General features: G+C 39.3%; 3 protein-coding genes across 4 annotated transcripts; 1 reads left to right on the top strand and 2 right to left on the bottom strand.

Moving 5' to 3' along the window:
- Positions 1–296: 296 nt before the first annotated feature.
- cacul1 (CDK2 associated cullin domain 1) lies at positions 297–5504 on the bottom strand. Its single transcript, XM_039784767.1, has 8 exons — positions 4975–5504; positions 4653–4779; positions 4396–4498; positions 4208–4303; positions 3957–4059; positions 3626–3715; positions 2005–2143; positions 297–1885 (listed from the first exon to the last, which is right to left on the bottom strand). Exons 1-8 carry the CDS (start codon positions 5327–5329, stop codon positions 1846–1848), a joined length of 1053 nt encoding a protein of 350 aa, XP_039640701.1. The 5' UTR covers positions 5330–5504; the 3' UTR covers positions 297–1845.
- Positions 5505–6001: 497 nt separating this feature from the next.
- sirt1 (sirtuin 1) lies at positions 6002–13098 on the bottom strand. Of its 2 annotated transcripts, XM_039784104.1 has the most exons (10): positions 12685–13098; positions 11738–11863; positions 11207–11442; positions 10927–11079; positions 9860–10007; positions 9692–9771; positions 8334–8517; positions 7709–8236; positions 7515–7527; positions 7219–7404 (listed from the first exon to the last, which is right to left on the bottom strand). In XM_039784104.1, exons 1-10 carry the CDS (start codon positions 13031–13033, stop codon positions 7353–7355), a joined length of 1869 nt encoding a protein of 622 aa, XP_039640038.1. In that variant the 5' UTR covers positions 13034–13098; the 3' UTR covers positions 7219–7352. The 2 variants fall into 2 exon arrangements, with proteins under 2 accessions (XP_039640037.1, XP_039640038.1); XM_039784103.1 differs by lacking the exon at positions 7515–7527 and having other exon boundaries at positions 6002–7404; positions 12685–13097.
- A 451-nt stretch (positions 13099–13549) lies between these two features.
- On the top strand, positions 13550–16859 carry dnajc12 (DnaJ (Hsp40) homolog, subfamily C, member 12). The gene is made up of 5 exons (XM_039784105.1): positions 13550–13911; positions 14635–14713; positions 15047–15186; positions 15284–15428; positions 16418–16859. Exons 1-5 carry the CDS (start codon positions 13834–13836, stop codon positions 16498–16500), a joined length of 525 nt encoding a protein of 174 aa, XP_039640039.1. The 5' UTR covers positions 13550–13833; the 3' UTR covers positions 16501–16859.
- Positions 16860–18721: the final 1862 nt, after the last annotated feature.

The raw sequence follows: 18721 nt of genomic DNA, 5'->3' as shown, positions 1-18721 counted from the left end.
CGCAGGTTATTTTTGGGAAGGCCCATGTGTCTGCATGGCGTCCCAGCTCATTGGCCAAAGGGGCATGCTGTAAAGGGATTCCTCGTCCAGTGGTCCGTCGGAGACCTCCATCCTACAGTCAGAATTGGAAGCCCCTTGTTGAGCCTCCTAGACACTAATGTTAACACAGCAGATAAACAGCAATAATCAAAGCACGGTATGTTACACTGTGGTGATAAAATAAAACATATTGCAGTAGTGTGTAGCATTTTATTGGTTTTAGAAAAAGAAAAGAAAAAAGAAGATTTAAATCGAAATAGATTATTGGAACAGAATTTGAGCCAAGTGGAAGTTTATTCACAGTTGTTTAGTTGTTTTAACATGGATATTTTTGCAGGATGTAAGAGAAAGAGGGATATCTCAGCAAGTAACATAGTACATCCAGTGTTTGTTCTTCTTTAGGTTTGTCATAATGCCTACTTTAAGAGAACATTTTTTCAAGACCCAGATTTCAAATCTTGAATAGTGAAAAACACAATCACCTCCGTGTCCCATGAATAATGAAATTAGTTTATTGGAAAGACAATGAGAACCATTTTCAAGACCCACAGAGGGAAACGAAAAGCAAGCCTGAGCATCTATTTACACTTAAAACAGTGTAGGACTTGTATCAAATACTATAATAATATATTTTTTTTAACAAAAATGCATCTGTGAAAAAAAGTTAGTGTATACTGACCACTATGCAAACACCAAAAGTTATTTACATCATTATCAGGATTTGCATGTTAGGAACATTTAATGCACAAGTACGCCAGACTGGGGCCAAACAATATTGGCTTAATCATTCTTTCTGTAAAATCCATGAAGCAGTCAAACAAACTAAAAAGGTAAATAAGGAAATTGTCAAACACTATTCTGTGGTTGTTTAAGCTTTCTGGCAAACAGTGTAATGTCCTACATGGCAATCCCTGCCAATCCTACATGCAAGGCTAAAAAAGACAAGGGATATTTAAAGTTAGAATTTGACTCAAGCCTAACAAACAGGTCAACTAAAGCTCATAACGTGCTAGTATAAAAAAAAATTAAATGGCTCAGTGAATCAGAGAGTATACAACAATAACAAGGTCAGCCTAAATCCAATGCAGTTTATATTAAAAAAAAGAATAACAAAAGAAATTGCAAATCCTCTTTGGCGTAACGGGAAAATACAATCCGGTTTACCAACACAGTAGAGGCAAGATGAAGAAGGGAATCATAGTTGAGGTCAATGACTTAGTTGCCCTTGTTCTCATTTCTTTCCACACTCATTTGTGTTGAGTGACTTGGTTACAGACACAGTGGGTGAAACTGAGGGAGTTGTAGTATTACCACATGGACAGTATTATTAGCAGCAATAGAAAGTCTCGATTAGCCCAGTCTATAAAAAAAAAAAAAAAAAAAAAAAAGACACTTCCATGTTAAAGGTTAGGAATGAAATACTCATCATCAGCCTATCCGTCATGAGGATATCCAATCAGAAGGCACCATGGAGGCACTCTTCAAAATGAGGAGAACATCAAGAACCCCATCTCAGAGCACACAGCAGCATCCCACAAATACTGAAGCTGGATGCATCATAATCACACAGGAAAGCACCATAATGGAAGTCTGTGTCTGTGTTTTTTTTTTGTTTTTTTTTTAGTGCTGTAAGATTAAGCTGCTCAACAACCCTTTTGTTGTTCACAGTGATTTGTGACTGAGTCGAGAGAGATGAAACTGACACATTGTCAACATTGTACCTAGTGCAGTGGGTCAACTCGTGAGAAAGATGTAGGAGGCACAGTAAATAGTTCTGCAACCAATCTGGTGACGCCGGCTCTGCTATCAGGAGTCGTCGCTGGCCCGTTTGCGAGACTGGTCACCTCTGGAAAAAAAAAAAAAAACGCATCACGTCAGCGATTCAAAGTCAAGGGCGTTAACCAAAAAGATGTGTTTATATTCAGACTGTGGCTTAATCTGAGACAGACGCCTCAGAAAACAGACCGTGGGAAGCCGTTCATGGAGAGCTCCATCTGCAACTTCTGGTCATGAGCGGCGTAGTCAGGAAGCAGAGACTCCACAGCAGGAGGGTTGATCTGGGGAATAAACCCAGAGAAGAGATCCGGGGCTAACTGGGCCCAGTCTGAAAGAGGAAACCAAATGAAAAGGGAAGAACACATGTAGTGCAGCTTATTCTGAAGGTGGAGGAAATAAACCAATGTGTCCGTTTTGTGTGCTGTAGTGGAGGCAAAAAGATGACATTAGCTTGCAGCAGAGACGCGCTTAAATGCAGAGTCCATCCATCGTTCTTTTCCGTGTTTTTCAGCCTTTAGTGTAAAGCAGTGACGTGGGTTACCACAGTAAGCTAATCAATAAAAAGGTTATGAATAATTTGAACACCTACTCTAGCCGAAAACATTAGCGGCGCTAAATACGTCACAGAAGCTAAGCAATGTAGCAATGTAATGTAACTGCTGTATACGCCACCTTTGGCAGCGTTAATGCAACTCCTGTGTTCGGCGAGGTGAAATGAGTGTGGTGGATTTGAAGAGATTGATCTAATGGCTTCAGTTCCCTGTCGGAAAGGGCTGTCTGACAGCAAGGTAAAGTAGTGAAAATATTCTAAATATAGCATATAACTTTAACTTTTTGAGGTGGTCCTCTTTGTTTTGTTTTTTTTTGTTTTTTTTAGGTGGCAAATACGTTTTGCTGGTACCACTTTCCACAGCAGTACACATCGCTCTACTCAAAGCTACCAGACTCTGTTGACAAAAACAGTAAGTTTACCTCGCAGAACACGAGAGATGCTATCGCTGCCTCGTTTGATTAGTTAGTTTGTAGTCTCGCATTGCCAGACCTTCCTCCACAGCGCTGCGGGACGAGGGTCTGGCGAGTCCACACAGCATTCCGGGATGGGAGAAAAATGTGCTCTGGTTTATTGGCATTTCTATAAACCAATCACAATCGTATTGGGAGGAGCTGAGCGCCGTACGGAGCAACGGCGCCACTGCAAAATAGCCTCAGGAAGGAACTTGTTTTGGTGGAACGTGTGTACGTTCAAAGGTTGTTTTTAGTCGTGCAACAGAAAACTCAGATTGGACAGATAGTCTAGCTAGCTGTCTGGATTTACCCTGCAGAGATCTGAGAAAAAGGTTAACCATAGTCCTCAGAAATCGACCGGAGTTTAAAATGTCAACACAAAGAAAGCCCAAGGTAACGGATATCTGGCCTAAATGAGTGAAATCCAGCAAAATTTTCGTCTGCATCAGACCATTCCCGGAAGTGGAACGTCGTGGATATAGACGATTTAGTTTGTGTTATTGTGTGACTTTCAGATCCGACCTAACGGGGCATCCAAAGCGGTACATTACTTGGCGTCCTGTCTGCTTCTCCATGCGTGGGGTCATACAGACCTTATAGTCAGGTTGTGTGGGGAAACGTTTTTTTCTTTGGGAAAAAACAGCACTTTGACGCTAAAAACATACTTACTTACTGACCAAAATGTGAATGTTCGGATTTGAATACTTACAGGTTCACAATAAAAACCTATAAAAATAATGGACTGGCCCTTAAAATGACATTAAAACAGTCAATACAATCCTCAGCAACAATGAAAATAGCTCACCTGGACGGAGGCTGTAGAGGCCTTTAACCACACTGGCCATTGTAGATGGCTGCACTTGAAACGGCATGGAATGAGCTTTGATAAGAAGAGCTGAACAAGAAAAGAAGAAATTAAAAATATATTTCCAAGTTGTTTGTGCAGTTCATCATGTCCTGAATCAAAAATCCTGTGCTTTCCAGGATAAGAGACAACAGCACAATGGGCTGAGACAAACATCTGCCCTTGATATAACCAAGTGTAGGTGACAGCTTTTGTTCACAATTACAAACAGAGGAACAATTTTCAAATGTCATGACAGCCATCATGGCTTCAAATGGAGGGATACACTCACGCATCAGTGTGTTCACATGTATTTCTGCGACGTGATCAGCAAACAGCTTCATCAGGTCCTCTCTTAGGTCTCTGTTCAGCTTCGACTCGATGTAGAACTTGTTCTGACAAACATTGAACATGAAAAACAATTAATAGGAGGGTGACACCGTAGCACAGGGATTATACTTGATTGCACTAGAAATGTCAGCTAATATTCAAAGTTCTATGTTATCTTTACAACAGATATTTAACAAAAAAAAAGACACCTACCAAGTACATAAATACAGGAACTATACATTGAAGGGAAGCTGTGTATTGGGTCAGCGCAACATTAAAGTTCTCAATGAAGTCCTCGGGTGGTCTGGCCTGGAAAACAATAATACAAGTCTTAGTCAATTGCACAGCTTCTGTATACTGTAGCCTATATCATAATTCCCTTGTTATTTGGATTTGCTTACTTGTAGATGGGTGGAAACCTGTTCCAGGTGGTTTGTTATTTTTAATGTCAAATCATTGTAGAGCAGCTCTGAGTGCTGCTGACAAACACACTTGTAGACGTAACTAGGAAAACAAAGCAAAGTAGAAACAGCAGCATTTCAGTCATTTCATTTTCAGTCAACTAATAATGATCACATGGCAACCTTATGGGGCTCGTCGAGGCAGAACAGACATCACAAACTGTAGGAAAATCTGGCCAGCTCAGGTGTGTCCTTACCTGTATATCTGTGCATAAGAAACAGAGATGTGGTCCGTGGGATTCTGAATCAGAAGACGGTCAATTGCCTTCTCCAGGTTTGGCCAGTGGTTTTTCCGGTAGTCTTCTACAGCCATTGCATTCAGAACTGAGTGAAAAGAGAACTGGTTCAGGTTTGAAATTATTTCAGGCACCTGATTCTGGCCTAACAGACCAACTGACGACTGTCTGCTGCCAGGAGCATCAGTGTGCACATATTTGTAATATAGCAGCAGGCCAGGCTGATGAGTGACTACAGGATATCAGGCCCTGCTGTCACAGTAATCTTTATATGTGAACTTACGGAACTTGGAAGTAACGTTAGAATCGAGGGGGAGATTTCCCTCAACAGAGGGTGGCGGAGCCGTGCAGTCAGTCTCGCTGACTTCGCTGCTCTCGCTGCCTGAATCCGAGTCCATTAACTTTGACCCCCCGGTGCTGCCGGACCACAGTTTCCCTCGTCGAGTCCCCGGTTCTCCACCCGGCACCGGTGGACCGGCAGGTTGCGGGACAGTTGTTACAACCGACAACTGGCTTCTCAGATAGGTGCGGACTTTACTACTACTACCACTACTACTACTACTACTACTGCTGCTCGCACAATAGTTGTGGTTATGGTCGTCTTTTATATCCAAACTGTCATCTTCCATGGCTTCCATTTTCACAACCGCTTCTGTGAGCTGAAGCCTGGCGCCACTACATAAACATTTCAGATAACTATTAGGGATAAAGTCAAAAAAAAACTGTCAGTCGTCTTTGGTGGTGTCCATCTCGTTTTTGCTGTTAACTGGATTTTACGACACGTCGTATAACCGGACAGCTGAGAGAAATCAGGGAAATGTAGTTCCAAAGACTTTAGCTGAATAAAGAAAGTTCCTATGCCTCACGTATGGTGACGTTAGTCAACTGGACCGTGTACACGTGTTTAAAGACTAAATATTAATGAACATACTTTTAACAGACTGACATTACATGTAAATTAGGTAGAAAACAATTATTACCGTACTAGGCATGCGCAGACTGACAACAAACAGTACCCCCCGTCGACAACCTACTAACGTTAAATCCTTACAAATTGCACTGTATTGTTGTCAGAGAGAAACGTTTCTCATAATAATTTTTTTTTTAAATGTAACTCAGTCGTTATTTCTCGTAGAAAGAAACCCTCTCACCCTTTTAAAAGGCCCATAAAGTGGAATGAGGAACTGTCAGATGAGCCACGGGCGCTAGATGGCGCACTAGCTGTTCATGTCTGCAACAAGGCAACACGTTGAAGATATTGCTTTGAACACCTACCTGATGTGTATGAAATAACAGAAATTAGTCGTCAGTGTGTTTCATTCTTTTTTTTTACTGAGAACCCCAGAAGAGATAACAAGGATGTAAAAAAAATCTTATTCCTTAAACCGTAAACAAAACATTACCTTGTAATTGGTATGTGAACGTGTTGGCGTAGACCTTTATCCTACAAATTGGCTCAAATATGTCTATTTACCAAAACATAATCTTAACAGGCAGAAGACTCCTGTATAATCAATGAAACTGTTTTAACGTTATGTTCTATGAAAAGTGACATGGGCAAGAAAATCGCTTTTATAAGAAGGGAAAAGAGTGCCATTTTTCAATGTGAACTCTGAATATCTTCCTTAGGCTTAATATTACAACTTAGTATAACTTTGTACAGATATAAACTATCATCTACTCTTTGATGAGTATGTCTCACATCGGAGTATAAAAATAAGGCTTGAGCATATAAAGTAGCTGCCACATGTCAGAAGGAACACCTTTTCAATTATATTTTTCCAAGATTTAAATGACAGGTTAAACATACAAAGCTTATGACAACATAGGAGCGTGTTGATAAAGTGTTCTTTGGTCTGAAATTAAAGAGTACTGATCTTTTTTTCTAGCTTTTACCCTCATTAAAGGGCAGAGCTGAACGTTTATATTGCAAGTTAGACAATGTGTTCAAGTAAACCATCTGAAGATTTCTGTACGTCTGAAACTCATAGTACCCACTATTTAGCAGGCAGTCTTACATATGTACATGTTTCCAAATGGTAACATGAAGTGACTTAAAAAAATCATTAGACCACAGCTGACTTCACACTGGGGGATGAGAAATTTGAAGTGTTTGCTTGTATCTGGATGTGAATAAAAATGAGATGAGCACATCGAAGGAAATCCTGAAAAAAATCAAAAAAACAAATACTGCATTCTTTAGCGTGTGGTATACAGTATGAGGTTTCAGACCCAATGCATGTGATCAAACTGGGCACACACAACAAAAAACTTGCTGCATATTCACAAAAAGTTGTCACGCAATTTCAACTTTATGAAAAATAATAGTACGGTTGAGGAGTCAAAAATATACGAAACATATATATATATATAATAATAATAAAAAAAGATAATTAGTGCTTTGTCGACTGGGTACTTTACATTTAAAGGTGTGTGGTGCTCTGAGTTTTTTCAGAAGTAATGTCTGTCTGCACACTCGATGTGGCCTCATTGGCTAAAGTGTGTTGTATTGTGTCTCTTAGGCATGTCTCTTCATCTGCTGCTAATGTGTCGGCTTCCTCTGGCTCGCTGTCTTCCTCCACCCCATCTCCGCTGCATTCAGACTCGTCACTGTCACTTCCACAGGAGCTCGACGTCTCGTCTTCAGAGTCAGAGTAGACCTCAGCCCCATGGAAGATATAGTGATTTGGTGCTTGAAACAGGTACTGGCCTGCTGTGGGAAACAATACAAACTATTTACAGTACCGAAATCCATGTCTGGACAATATTTAAAATAAATAAATGATACAATTAATAAATAAATAATAAAATATATGGACTAACACGCATTTTCCTGCTGCATGAGGAAAAAAAAAATATTGTTGAGAAAAGCTCTAATTAAATGGGATGAATGGATTAGCACGTTTAAACACACCAATGCCTCATTTACAAATACAGAAATATATATATATATATATATATATATATATATATATATATATAAACCGTGTTGTTGTCTACCATAGTCTAAAGCTTACTCTCAAGGCGTTTGCTGATTGGACTTCTGTTGATTCGACTCATCCAGCATCGTCTACGAAATTCAAGGTTGGAGGTCTGGCTCTTTACTCCAGCGGCCTCCTCTTTTGGTGCGTCTTCTGCTGGTAACTCTGAGGGCTCAGCCGTCTCTTCACTGGGACACTGAGCATTTGGACAAGGCTCTGGAGGTGTAACATTATTACCGGCAGTTTCTGTGACATTCGGACTTTCCGTCTCCTCTGAAGGCTTAGTTACGGAGTCTGTACTGTGCTGCTTCTGCTCCTCCTGAGCTGCATCGCTGGAAGCAGGCAAGGCCTCACCTGGTGGCTGTTCTGGTAACCGAGGGGGTTTCTCCGTGGTCTCTGTGAGTCTTACAGTGTTGTAGCAGAGCTGCTCAAAATCCCCACCCAACCGATGGCAGAGTTCATTGACAATGACATCACAGTCCCCAAGTAGCTCCACGTCAAAGTTGAGGTGAGGCAGCTGCTCCCTATTGATCAAGACCTGAGGCACTCCATGAGGAATGGAGTCTGGATGGGATGAAAAGAAAACAGTTATGCATTGTATGTTAGGGTTAACTGCAGGCACAATAGGAAACAGAAATGCATTAATCTGAACAAAACGTACTTGGGATGAGGGCAACTGGTCGGACTTTAAGTGAAGAGCCAATGACAATCAAGAGGTCCACCTCATCTTTATCCTGCTTCATGGCTCTGTGGAACATTTCTGGAAGATTCTCTCCAAAGAAGACGATGTCAGGTTTCATGATTGCCAGAGGAATATCTGGACACCGTGGACAATGAGGGACAACCTACAGGATGGATTTACGTTATTAGCATTAAAACAAAATTGTTAAAAAGGAGTGCCATGCCAAATTTGATCTTTATTTATTTAAGGGTTGCAGGTCTATAATATCCACATTACCAGCCAATGTCCTCAAAGTAGACAGCTGTACCACCCTGACTTATTTCCATCGACTGACAGTTGTACAGTTGTATTGATGCATGGTGCAAAATCTTTGGGGAAGAGAGGTTTACTGTATTGTAAGGTATGTTAAATTTGATTCTCTCTGCTTGTGGGTATCATTACAGTCAGTTTGTACTGGAGCTGAAAACCACAAACATTTTAAAAACATATTCATGACCCCACCCAAATTGCAAAATATACAAAGAAACAGAATAATACATGTTTTCCTTCCTACCCCTGGGTGTATCTAGTTAAGAAAACATTATATATGTTTTTATGACTTCTCTTGTGTATCTCCACCTGAATTTCCCTATTTGGGATAATAAAGTTTACCTTGAAGAGTTTCTGCTGTAACTACTGCTACACGCCCCATACAATGGAGGTCAATGATATCTCAAAACATTTTTTATTTCTAATTTGGAAGAACCAACACGCTACAAGCTTTATTTGCAGTATGTTAATGAGAATGGACAAAGCGCTTAGGACACCTTTTCTCTATAATTAATACAACACCAGCACTACGAACATTGAATGCAGAGTTAATGACACTGATTGATGCTTCCAATCACAATGCTTTACCTTTAGTACGACTGGACAATACGGATGACACTTCTATAGATTTACAATATGCTGTAGTTGCACGAGTAACAATGCACTACAAACACTACTGAAGTGATTCCCAAATGTCATGCTACTCCTAAAAGGGCAATACATAGATAAATCAATCAATTTTTTTGCCCCACTCCTGGAATGGTACTGCTACAGTTTGGGAACAAGTGCTGACACCAAGTGTACGGCATAGACAAGATCTCTTACGCAGCAAATGTACTCGGATCAGCTTCCTTGGGCTCTGCAAGATGATTCAGTGGAAGTTGCTTGTTGAGTATGTTCATGCAATAACAATGAAATGTTGGATGTTGTTACGACGCACGCGGTTTGCGCATTTCCATTGTTGCAGGTGTTTGTAGTGTATGCAATAGTGTCCAATAGTGCATTTAAATGTGTTATCTTGGAAATACCTGGTTAAAGATGTCTTCCCTTATAGCTTCACAATCCACTTTGTGTTTACAGACGAGACAGGAAGCAGTTGCAAACGACCCTGAAATAAAAAGTTATTATTGACTTTCACCATCACCATGGACAGAAAATAAAATAAACAAGACCCATCCAATAGCTGTATCACTTACCATGACACTGGATAATCCGCTGAACTCCAGCCACTTGTTCTAATGTATCAATGTTTTGGGTGTAATTGCGCAGCAGTTTCCCCTGCTTATCCATCATGGATATGAATTTGTGACAGGGTGACGGCTGGAACTGACCAGGGTAGATCTCCTGTAACAAAGATGATGCATTCAACACTTGTGGACTGACTCTAAAGCTTGCTATAATCACAACTATCACCCCTGTACTGTTGTTGGAATTGTTGGGGCTTTGTAAATTATAGAGTGTGGTCTAGACCTACTCTATCTGTAAAGTGTCTCGAGATAACTTATGTTATGATTTGATACTATAAATAAAATTGAATTGAATTGAATACTGGTTTCTCTGCACCCTTCATCTGGAAAAACCTTTGAACAACTTTTAAATCTCTGTTTTTGTTTAAAGCCTGAACAAGCTTAGTCTTAGAACACAAACCAGACCTTTTAACGCCAAATGAATACAAATGCAGCCCAATAGCCTAAGAACTTCAACCTCATAACTGCAGGTGACTGGGTGAAATGAGGCTTTAAAAGGTTCCCTGCACAGAGTGCTCTAGAAAAGTCTTAAACAGGTTCTGTATCCTCTTTAAAAACATGATTATAAACACCAAAGACATTTTCTGCACACAAGGGTCTTATGCACTATATTACAATATTACTAACATCTGGTCATAGACCTTCTTCATGCCACGGGCATGCATCTCATCTATGTGCTCAAGAGTAAACATTGTATCATATTAGTACTATGTGTGTACTACAAAAATGGAAGGATACAATGTAGAAAATATGATGCCCACTCTAAAGTATATGTCACTTTTCAGTTATGCTCTCCTTACTTGTATTCACTGTGTGACCAAAACCCTGTAAGGTAACATGGGTGTGTGGAAGCTTCTGTATGCATTATCATCTCTGTAGCACCTTGCAAAAGGTTTACGTGAGCATGTTGAATTTTAAATAAATTAATATTAAAAATTGTATTACAACCAGATTTTTTTTAATGTATTGTTATTAACTTTGATTTGCAGAAAAGCAAATGGACACAATGAACAAACCTTAGCAAACTTAAAAAAGGGTCTTGGGTCCTGTCTGAAGTATTCAATGTCAAACATAGCTTGAGGGTCTGGAAGATCAGGAAAATCTACAGCGAGCCGTGCATAAATTCCATCTCTGGAGCGAAAGTCTGGTATTCCACATGAAACTGACACCTACAAAACAAAAAAAGCATACAGGCATTTTGGCTTGATATAGCATGGACACTGATACTATGTATTTACTTAAAAGACATCATCAATTCAAACAGCACCATTGTATAATATTACTGTAAATGCTTACCCCAGCACCAGTCAGCACAAGGATCCTTTTACTTTCATGGAGTAGCCTGACCACATCTTCTAAGGTGTTAATATCTTTCCGCTTCTTTCTTTTTGGAGGTTCTGAGATGTTGATGATAATCTGCCACAATGTCATGTCGTCTAAATCTGGTGGGAGTACAGTCTCAGGCAGCAAATCCCTCAGAATGGTCCTCGGATCGGTCTCTCTGATGTGTTGCTGGATGAAACTGTAGGAACCTGGCCGAGAATACAACATCTCAGTCAGTATTGTATTCTACAATGTGCTGTTCTACTGCCTGCAACTATAAAAAGGTAGTTTAAGCTATTTTCGTCTTACTCAATACAGAAAACATTGTAATTTCCCCTTGTGGGATTAATAAAGTATTAATATAATATATAGGAGGAGGAATAAAATCCGCTGCAGGCAAATTTTAAGTTTTTGCAATATGCTGCTCAAAATCATCTAACTAGTTTAGCTACTCCGCAGTGCTGTGGAGATTGGTCTGGCAAGCGAGACTACCTAACTAGTTACCTATTTGCGGTTGAGGTGTCCAGTCACTGGAGCTTGCATGTGAGGATCTGTCATCGTCCTCCTCGTTGATGTGGTCCGGCGTGACAGCCAGGCCGTAGGAGGGAAGATCGTCATGTCCAAGGAAATCTGAGCACAGAGAAGTTTTTTTAAATGAACAAATAAAACTAGAGACAAGTGACGTACCTCTAATAACCTCTATGATCATTTACAACCAATACCCGACAACCTCATTGTGGTGTGGTTTACATAAGTGAATGTTAGTGAAAAATAGGGCTGGGCGATATGGAGAAAATCAAATATCACGATATGTTTGACCAAATACCTTGAAATCGATACCGCAACAATATTGTAGTGTTGACTATTGGTGCTTTCACAAAATATTTACACAATGAGATTTTTGATCAATCATCAGTAATGTGGATATAATGACTAAGTGGGTAAAGGCAAACGGTTAGCTAGCTACAACAGTCTGGCAAGTTCAGAAAATGACATCACTTTATTGTAATGCAGCCTTTAAAACCAGGAAAAGACACAAAAACACTTAGCTATGCCATATTACGATATCCAAAATCTAAGACAATATCTAGTCTCATATCACGATATCGATATAATATCGATATATTGCCCAGCTCTAGAGATGTAAACCGTCTAACAAATGCTCAGTTGCTATCAAAGTTTAAGTTAGTGCCGTGAAGGAATAAATCAAATCCCGACAAGATGTGATTTTAAGCGTTAAACAAAAGTAGAAGGCGCCATCATGAAAAGCAATGTTAGACATATCTCAACACCAGCACATCTTTACTGTGTTTAACGTTAGCTATCTTAACTTATCTTCTGTTTTAAACTCGCCGGTTAAGTTGGTAAAACAAGCACTGCCCACTTTAAGTCGCGTAAATACTTAGCTAACGCTAGCTAACGCATTGTTAAATGTCCGTCTCTTTACATACCAGCACTCTCCTCAGTTGTCCCTAGCATAGCGCTGTCGTCTAGTTTAACTACTGGTTTGTGCGGCTCGGAGACCAGCAGTCCCAGTCCATTGTTGTCTCCTCCCAGCGCTGTTGTTGGGGCCTGCTCTACCGCCATCACCGGCTTTGCTTCCTTCTCCGCTGGCTGCGCACAATTCACCCCCGGCTCCCAGCTCTCTGTAGCCCCAGAGACGCATGATAATGTTTCTGTTTTAGCGACTTTGAATCCGTGGTTAGTTAACGAGCACATTTTGGACCTTTTCGCGGCAGGTTCTTCCATATCGGAGACGGCTGAAAAGGCCGTTCCGAGACTAGTCTCATCGTCCGCCATTTTCAGCCCGCAGAGCCGTTGAGCAGATCCTTCCTCTCGGACAGCTGTCTCATTTGCATAGCGCACGTGACTCATTCTCCACCAGTAGTCACGGCTGGAACGTCCCCTTTTTTACGTCGATGACGTAAAACCATAACAAAATATTGCTGCCTTCAAACACGGTCAGAGGAATTTTGAGCAAAGATAAGCACTCATGACAGAGTGACTAACCACATGAAGTTGTGTGTAAAACGCAGACGTCAGCGTATCGATTATAGCACGTGAGCCATGTCAATGCACATATTTTATAACGTTTGTATTACATGTATGTTTACATTTAAATTACATGCCTCCTGCAAACTTATACTTTTCATTCAGCCACAAAATAATATTTGGGATGACTTGGCTACATATCGTAATCCAAACATTATTTTATCATAGAGTTATATATTATGTTTTATAATTACAGAAGGCTACCTTGGTCTTTATTCCATGCCCCCTGGAATGGTCGAAATTTCGAGCTGAGTGTGGAGCTTTAGTTTAGACACCTGAATGCAGCATACGTCATATGGTGGTGAAAAAGGAACGCTGAATTTTCACCTAAACTCAGGAGAGATCTCCCTCTCCCTTGACATTTTGAACCATTTCGCAGCTAGCTGACAAAATAAGAACAAGATAAACTTTGAGAATATTGTCAGTGAGTGACCCACAAGCAGCAGCGAGGGAGAGCCCACCAGCAGCCCTTGAACCGAACATCTGTGATCCAGGACAGCAGAAGCTGCTCCGTGACAAGCAACTACACATTTCATACACGATTTTTTATGGAGGCTATTTTGAACTGCAAACCTGAGGACTTGGAGGATTACTACGGGTTATTGGGATGTGATGAATTGTCGTCGGTAAGTTCTAGCCAGTGGGTTTAAGGATCCGCCTATTTGCTGGGTAAAATGATGGTTGTCTAGATCTACAAACCAAAACATACTGGTTTAAGAGTTCGCCAACAATCAGCAACCTGTTGTTCAACCAAAAGATTATGCTCCAGAGGTTAGTCGGAACCAACCAGACCTGTTGATGCTTCAGCAAAAGATGTCAGAGGAACTATACTCGTGCGTCATTCAGTGTCTGAGTCATAGACTGTATACGAGTAGGTTTATGCCATGGTATTTGTACTTAATTCATGTTTTTTAATAAGAGAACATGATGGGAACATCAGACATTACCATTCCAGTAACAATAATGGCAGTAACACGTTATGTTAAAAATGTCTAAATTAAATTGCCTGTTGCAACAATGAGAACTTGCGTCACACGCGGTAAGCTGAAGCATTTTGAAGGCCTAAACGGATCAGTATCATTTTCAAGATAAAAGAAACATAAAAAAGACCAGGAAACATAAAAGCGACCAGGTTCAGAAAATCACTGGGTATATTTCCCTTTAAATATTCATGATATTGAACTTGTTTTGTGGCCTCACAGAAATGTCTGTACATTGTATTTTTTATTTATTTTTTATTTTTACCACAGTAATGTTCCTTGAAAAATAAAATAAGTGACTGATTCCTGATTTTCAAATATTTAACATGGCAAAGAGACATTATATTGTTTTAACCTTTTTCCTTGCAGACTGAACAGATTATTAATGAATACAAGATCCGAGCCTTGGCATGTCACCCGGACAAACACCTAGACAATCCAAGAGCAGGTAAATATGTGATCCATTGCTGACACGTTTATTTAAAATTAATTTTCAAATGCCAACCGATAAAGGAACTGAATTTATATTTCGTTATATATATAGCCAGAGCTGTGATATGACGTCAAGGTGAACTCAACTTTTTTTTTTTATTACCTTTTTTTTAATGATTACTTATCCCAAAAACAGTTAATGCTTCCTTTGGATGTCTTGACTTCAAAGCAAAATATGTTAATGAAGAGCTGCATACAACTGCATGCAAAGAAGAGGGTATTTATTTCTCCTGATTTGGTAAGCATAATGTTTCATCTCAGACCCTGATGTTTTCTTTCTTTCTGACAGTGGCAGATTTCCAAAAGCTGCAGGAAGCCAAAGAGGTGTTATGCAATGAAACCAAAAGAAAAAACTATGACGTTTGGAGAAGAAGTGGAGTAACTATTCCATTTCATGACTGGCAAGCCTTGAATGACTCTGTAAAAATGGTATGTAATGTGTTGACTTTTGGTATAGATTTGAAAAAATATATATTGTGTTAATCTGTTTAAAAGCCTGGTGATATATTTGGTCATCTGTTTGCAGTCAATGCACTGGGCTGTGAGAAATAAGAAGGAACCGATGTTGGAGGCCTCCGATGCAGAAATCCCTGTCACTTCCCAAGCAGAGGACCTTCATTCTGAGCAAGAAGCACCGAGGATCCCTTCATATGATGCCATGCCATCCGCAAGTAAGTGGATTTCCAAACATGAAGTGGCCAATTACGGCATAAAAACTCTGGTTTCCAACAGTGCCTTTAGAATCCTTATTATTTGTAGCTTTTATAACAGAGTTCACACCTGCTATGCAGAAGTGGTAACTCTCCATTCACATAGTTATGGTATATTTTGCAATAAGGTCACACCAGAAAGGCCCGTGATACTCAGAGGAGCACTCTGGGTGACGAGAGTAAAAACCTGGGTTGCCTAAAGTGCCCCTCTGCTGTGACATTAGGGCCATTGAAGATAAAAAAGAGGGAAGGGGGGGCACGCTGGCACTCATGTTTTAAAAAAGGGCTGCGTTCCAACACCCTTTTTTTGTGAAGTTTTGTGTTTTACACTTCAAGGCAACCTCTCTAATGCACTGAAGTTTGAGAATTGGACCAAAAAACTTCTTCTTTCTTCTTTTTTTCAAACTGGCTTTTGGGACCCTGCTGTTAGTTTTCAGCATCATTCCAGAGGGCCCAAAGGGTAGCTGCTGCTTTTCTGTTTTGGGTTAGCCTGGTATCCCAACAGAAAAGTCAGTCGCTGGCAAATGTCTGGCGAAACACCAAGCAGATGCAAAAATGACAATTTATTTTATTCGTTTTTATTATACTATTCCTCCCATAACAAAAGCTGGTCACTGACAAAATGCACTATATATAATGTGGCCTGTAGACAAATTTGCAAAGTTAGAAGTCAGTTGTAACATTAGTGACAAGCAGGATCATTTTCTTTTCACTAGTATATTATTGTTCTTACAACATTGGTTAAATGATAAATCTCTTCTTAATAAAAAACAAAAACAATTATCATATAATGTGTAATACATTCTAAACTGTACTAATATGATCATTCAACATTGCATTACTGTATAACATCAGCAGGTCTAAACAGTTTCTGTCCCATTCATTATCTACGTATCTACGAGTATGTATTGTTCTCACAGTAATAACTGACTGTTGTCATCATTGTTTAGGGGATTACTGCCATCGACGTTTCCGCTGGGCCGCTGACACCCCATCCACTCTGCTGCAGAAGTTTAGAAATTATGAAATATAAATATATTAACAGTTTTATTTTGTTTTAATGTTTGTGTCTTGTTGATGTCCTTATTCAGTGGGGACCCTTTTCAGTGTGGTGTTAATGTTTGTGAATATGGTCTGGCTGGAACATACTAAACTTCTTCATTAAAATTGTGAGCTCTAAATGTGTCTGCTGCAAGTGTCAAATACTTTGCCAAACAAAAATCAGCTTATGAGATTATGTGAATAATTAATTTTGTTTTGCTCATTTGTTAATTATGTTCAAAAACACACAATGGGGAAATTATACTGGATTCATTCTGTTATTTGTATTTTTGTGTTGCTGTCAAGTGTATAATGTTGGGAAATTAAAACTGAAGCATCTCGTGTACATTATTTTGCTCGTGTAATATTTAATGTCTTCAACACCATTTTTTCCATTTTAAGCGAGATTGTTTTTTTACTTTCCAGAAATAATCTTTAAACATCGAGCCAAAGCTGTAATGTAAATGGTCTTCAATGCATGAAGGGTGGCTCCATACTTCAAATGTTACTACGTCTCTTATCTTTAGTCCTCCATGTCTTCAAATATGAATTACAAGATAAGGAATAAATGAGATAGGATAAGTTAAGGACTTGATCAAAAACTGTAAACAACAATGATAGAAAATACAAGAACAAAATATGTACAAACAAGATATATTGATTAAAAAAAGTAGATCTGGATATTGATCATGGACAGTGAAGGAATAAAAGTGACCGAAAACCAAATTCTGGTCCGGCCAAATGGCCAGACTTAATCTGACTCCAATTCTATGGTCACTATAACCCACACCTTTAAGTGTTCGTTGTCTGGTAGATCATTAAAACTCAGGATTCAAAATAAGACTCAAGATTCGTCCAGTTAAAGTTAATAACAAGCTTTAGTGAATGATAATAGCAAAATACAATACTTATGCACAAGGATCAGATCACTTCAAGACAAAACAGCCTATCACTAAAACCTAGCAAACAGACAGTGTCTCCCAGCATCTAATGCCGGCTAACCCAGAACCCTCACTTTTTATCCACTTTCTCTGCTTCATCCGTGGTGCTGTTATCAGTTGGACGTAGTCCCGATCTTCTGGTTCCAGCCGGCTAACGATATGTAACACATTGTATAAAAACATGACCTCGACTTCTCATTCTCAGCTCATAAAGACAAGCTGCTATTGTAGAATTTGAACCTCTGTGTTTTTTAATCTCCTTCAAACTTACGGAGTTCTCCAAGAGTCAGGTCATTCCACTATACTTTGTGTCACATATCACGTGCTTACAAAACCCTGACCTTGTTGCCTGTTCCCCCCTTGATCAGAGAAGACCTTTTCATTTCAGGCATTATCTCACCCTCCTTTTGTAATGTCAAATCACTGTAAAACAAGATGGCCTCTCAAAACCCAGGGAAACGAGACAACAAGGTCAAAATCATGAACTCTACAAAACTGTTAGCTTACTCTCACAAATATATTCTAACAACAACTGATATGTTTTCTCACCGAACCTAGCTTATCTGCATTTGAAGGTTAAAATAACCCCAGCTAAGTACTGTGCTGTACCTGCAGTGAAAGCCCTGCAACCAAAATATGATTTCAGTGAAAGTAGATAAATATTACCAGAGAAATGTCCTCAAAGTATCAAAGGCAAATTAACTCGTTATGCAGAGGACATTTTAACTGCATTGTATAATGTTCGGTATAGTTTAATCAATAATAATGTATCATATTTTACAAAGGGATCCTATAATTGATGTCAAATCTTAAAGGCACACAGGTGCTTTCACTTGCCTAATAAGACTTCTTCTCAGCACTGTGTGGCTCATTGATAGATATATATATATATATATATATATATATATATATATATATATATATATATATATATATATATATATACATATAGCCAGTTTGATGTGTCTCCCATCTCTGTTGATTTAGTTGTACCTGTTGGGGGGGGTCCGTAGCGTCTGCCAGGGGCACTGTGAAAAGTTTTCAGAATCATTGAATTTATTCATTTGTCATGATTTAAAAATGTGTATTCATGTCTAATTTTTTTACAAAAGGTTTCAGTGTTCAATGAATAATATTATTTAAAAAAAAGAATCTTTAATAGTTTATACGGTATATTACCTTCTAATCTAACACATACAGTATATAACTCTAAGAATCAGCAAATGTGTTTTAACACGTCTAATATCTTTCTAAAACATTTCTCTGGTGTGA

The sequence above is a fragment of the Perca fluviatilis genome, chromosome 19, assembly GCF_010015445.1.
Source record: "Perca fluviatilis chromosome 19, GENO_Pfluv_1.0, whole genome shotgun sequence".
Taxonomy (NCBI): domain Eukaryota; kingdom Metazoa; phylum Chordata; class Actinopteri; order Perciformes; family Percidae; genus Perca; species Perca fluviatilis.
The sequence above is the reverse complement of the archived record's forward strand: the minus strand, read 5'-3'. Positions and strand labels throughout refer to the sequence as shown.

Coding starts and splice junctions, on each gene's coding strand:
- cacul1 (XM_039784767.1), bottom strand. CDS start 5,329: ATGGAAGCCATGGAAGATGACAGTTTGGATATAAAAGACGACCATAAC. Junction 4,499..4,652: donor TCTTATGCACAGATATACAG/GTAAGGACACAC, acceptor TTGTTTTCCTAG/TTACGTCTACAAGTGTGTTT. Junction 3,716..3,956: donor ACATGTGAACACACTGATGC/GTGAGTGTATCC, acceptor TTTCTTGTTCAG/CTCTTCTTATCAAAGCTCAT.
- sirt1 (XM_039784103.1), bottom strand. CDS start 13,033: ATGGCGGACGATGAGACTAGTCTCGGAACGGCCTTTTCAGCCGTCTCC. Junction 9,772..9,859: donor GCGGATTATCCAGTGTCATG/GTAAGTGATACA, acceptor TTTTTATTTCAG/GGTCGTTTGCAACTGCTTCC. Junction 8,237..8,333: donor ACCAGTTGCCCTCATCCCAA/GTACGTTTTGTT, acceptor CATCCCATCCAG/ACTCCATTCCTCATGGAGTG.
- dnajc12 (XM_039784105.1), top strand. CDS start 13,834: ATGGAGGCTATTTTGAACTGCAAACCTGAGGACTTGGAGGATTACTAC. Junction 14,714..15,046: donor CCTAGACAATCCAAGAGCAG/GTAAATATGTGA, acceptor TCTTTCTGACAG/TGGCAGATTTCCAAAAGCTG. Junction 15,429..16,417: donor TGATGCCATGCCATCCGCAA/GTAAGTGGATTT, acceptor ATCATTGTTTAG/GGGATTACTGCCATCGACGT.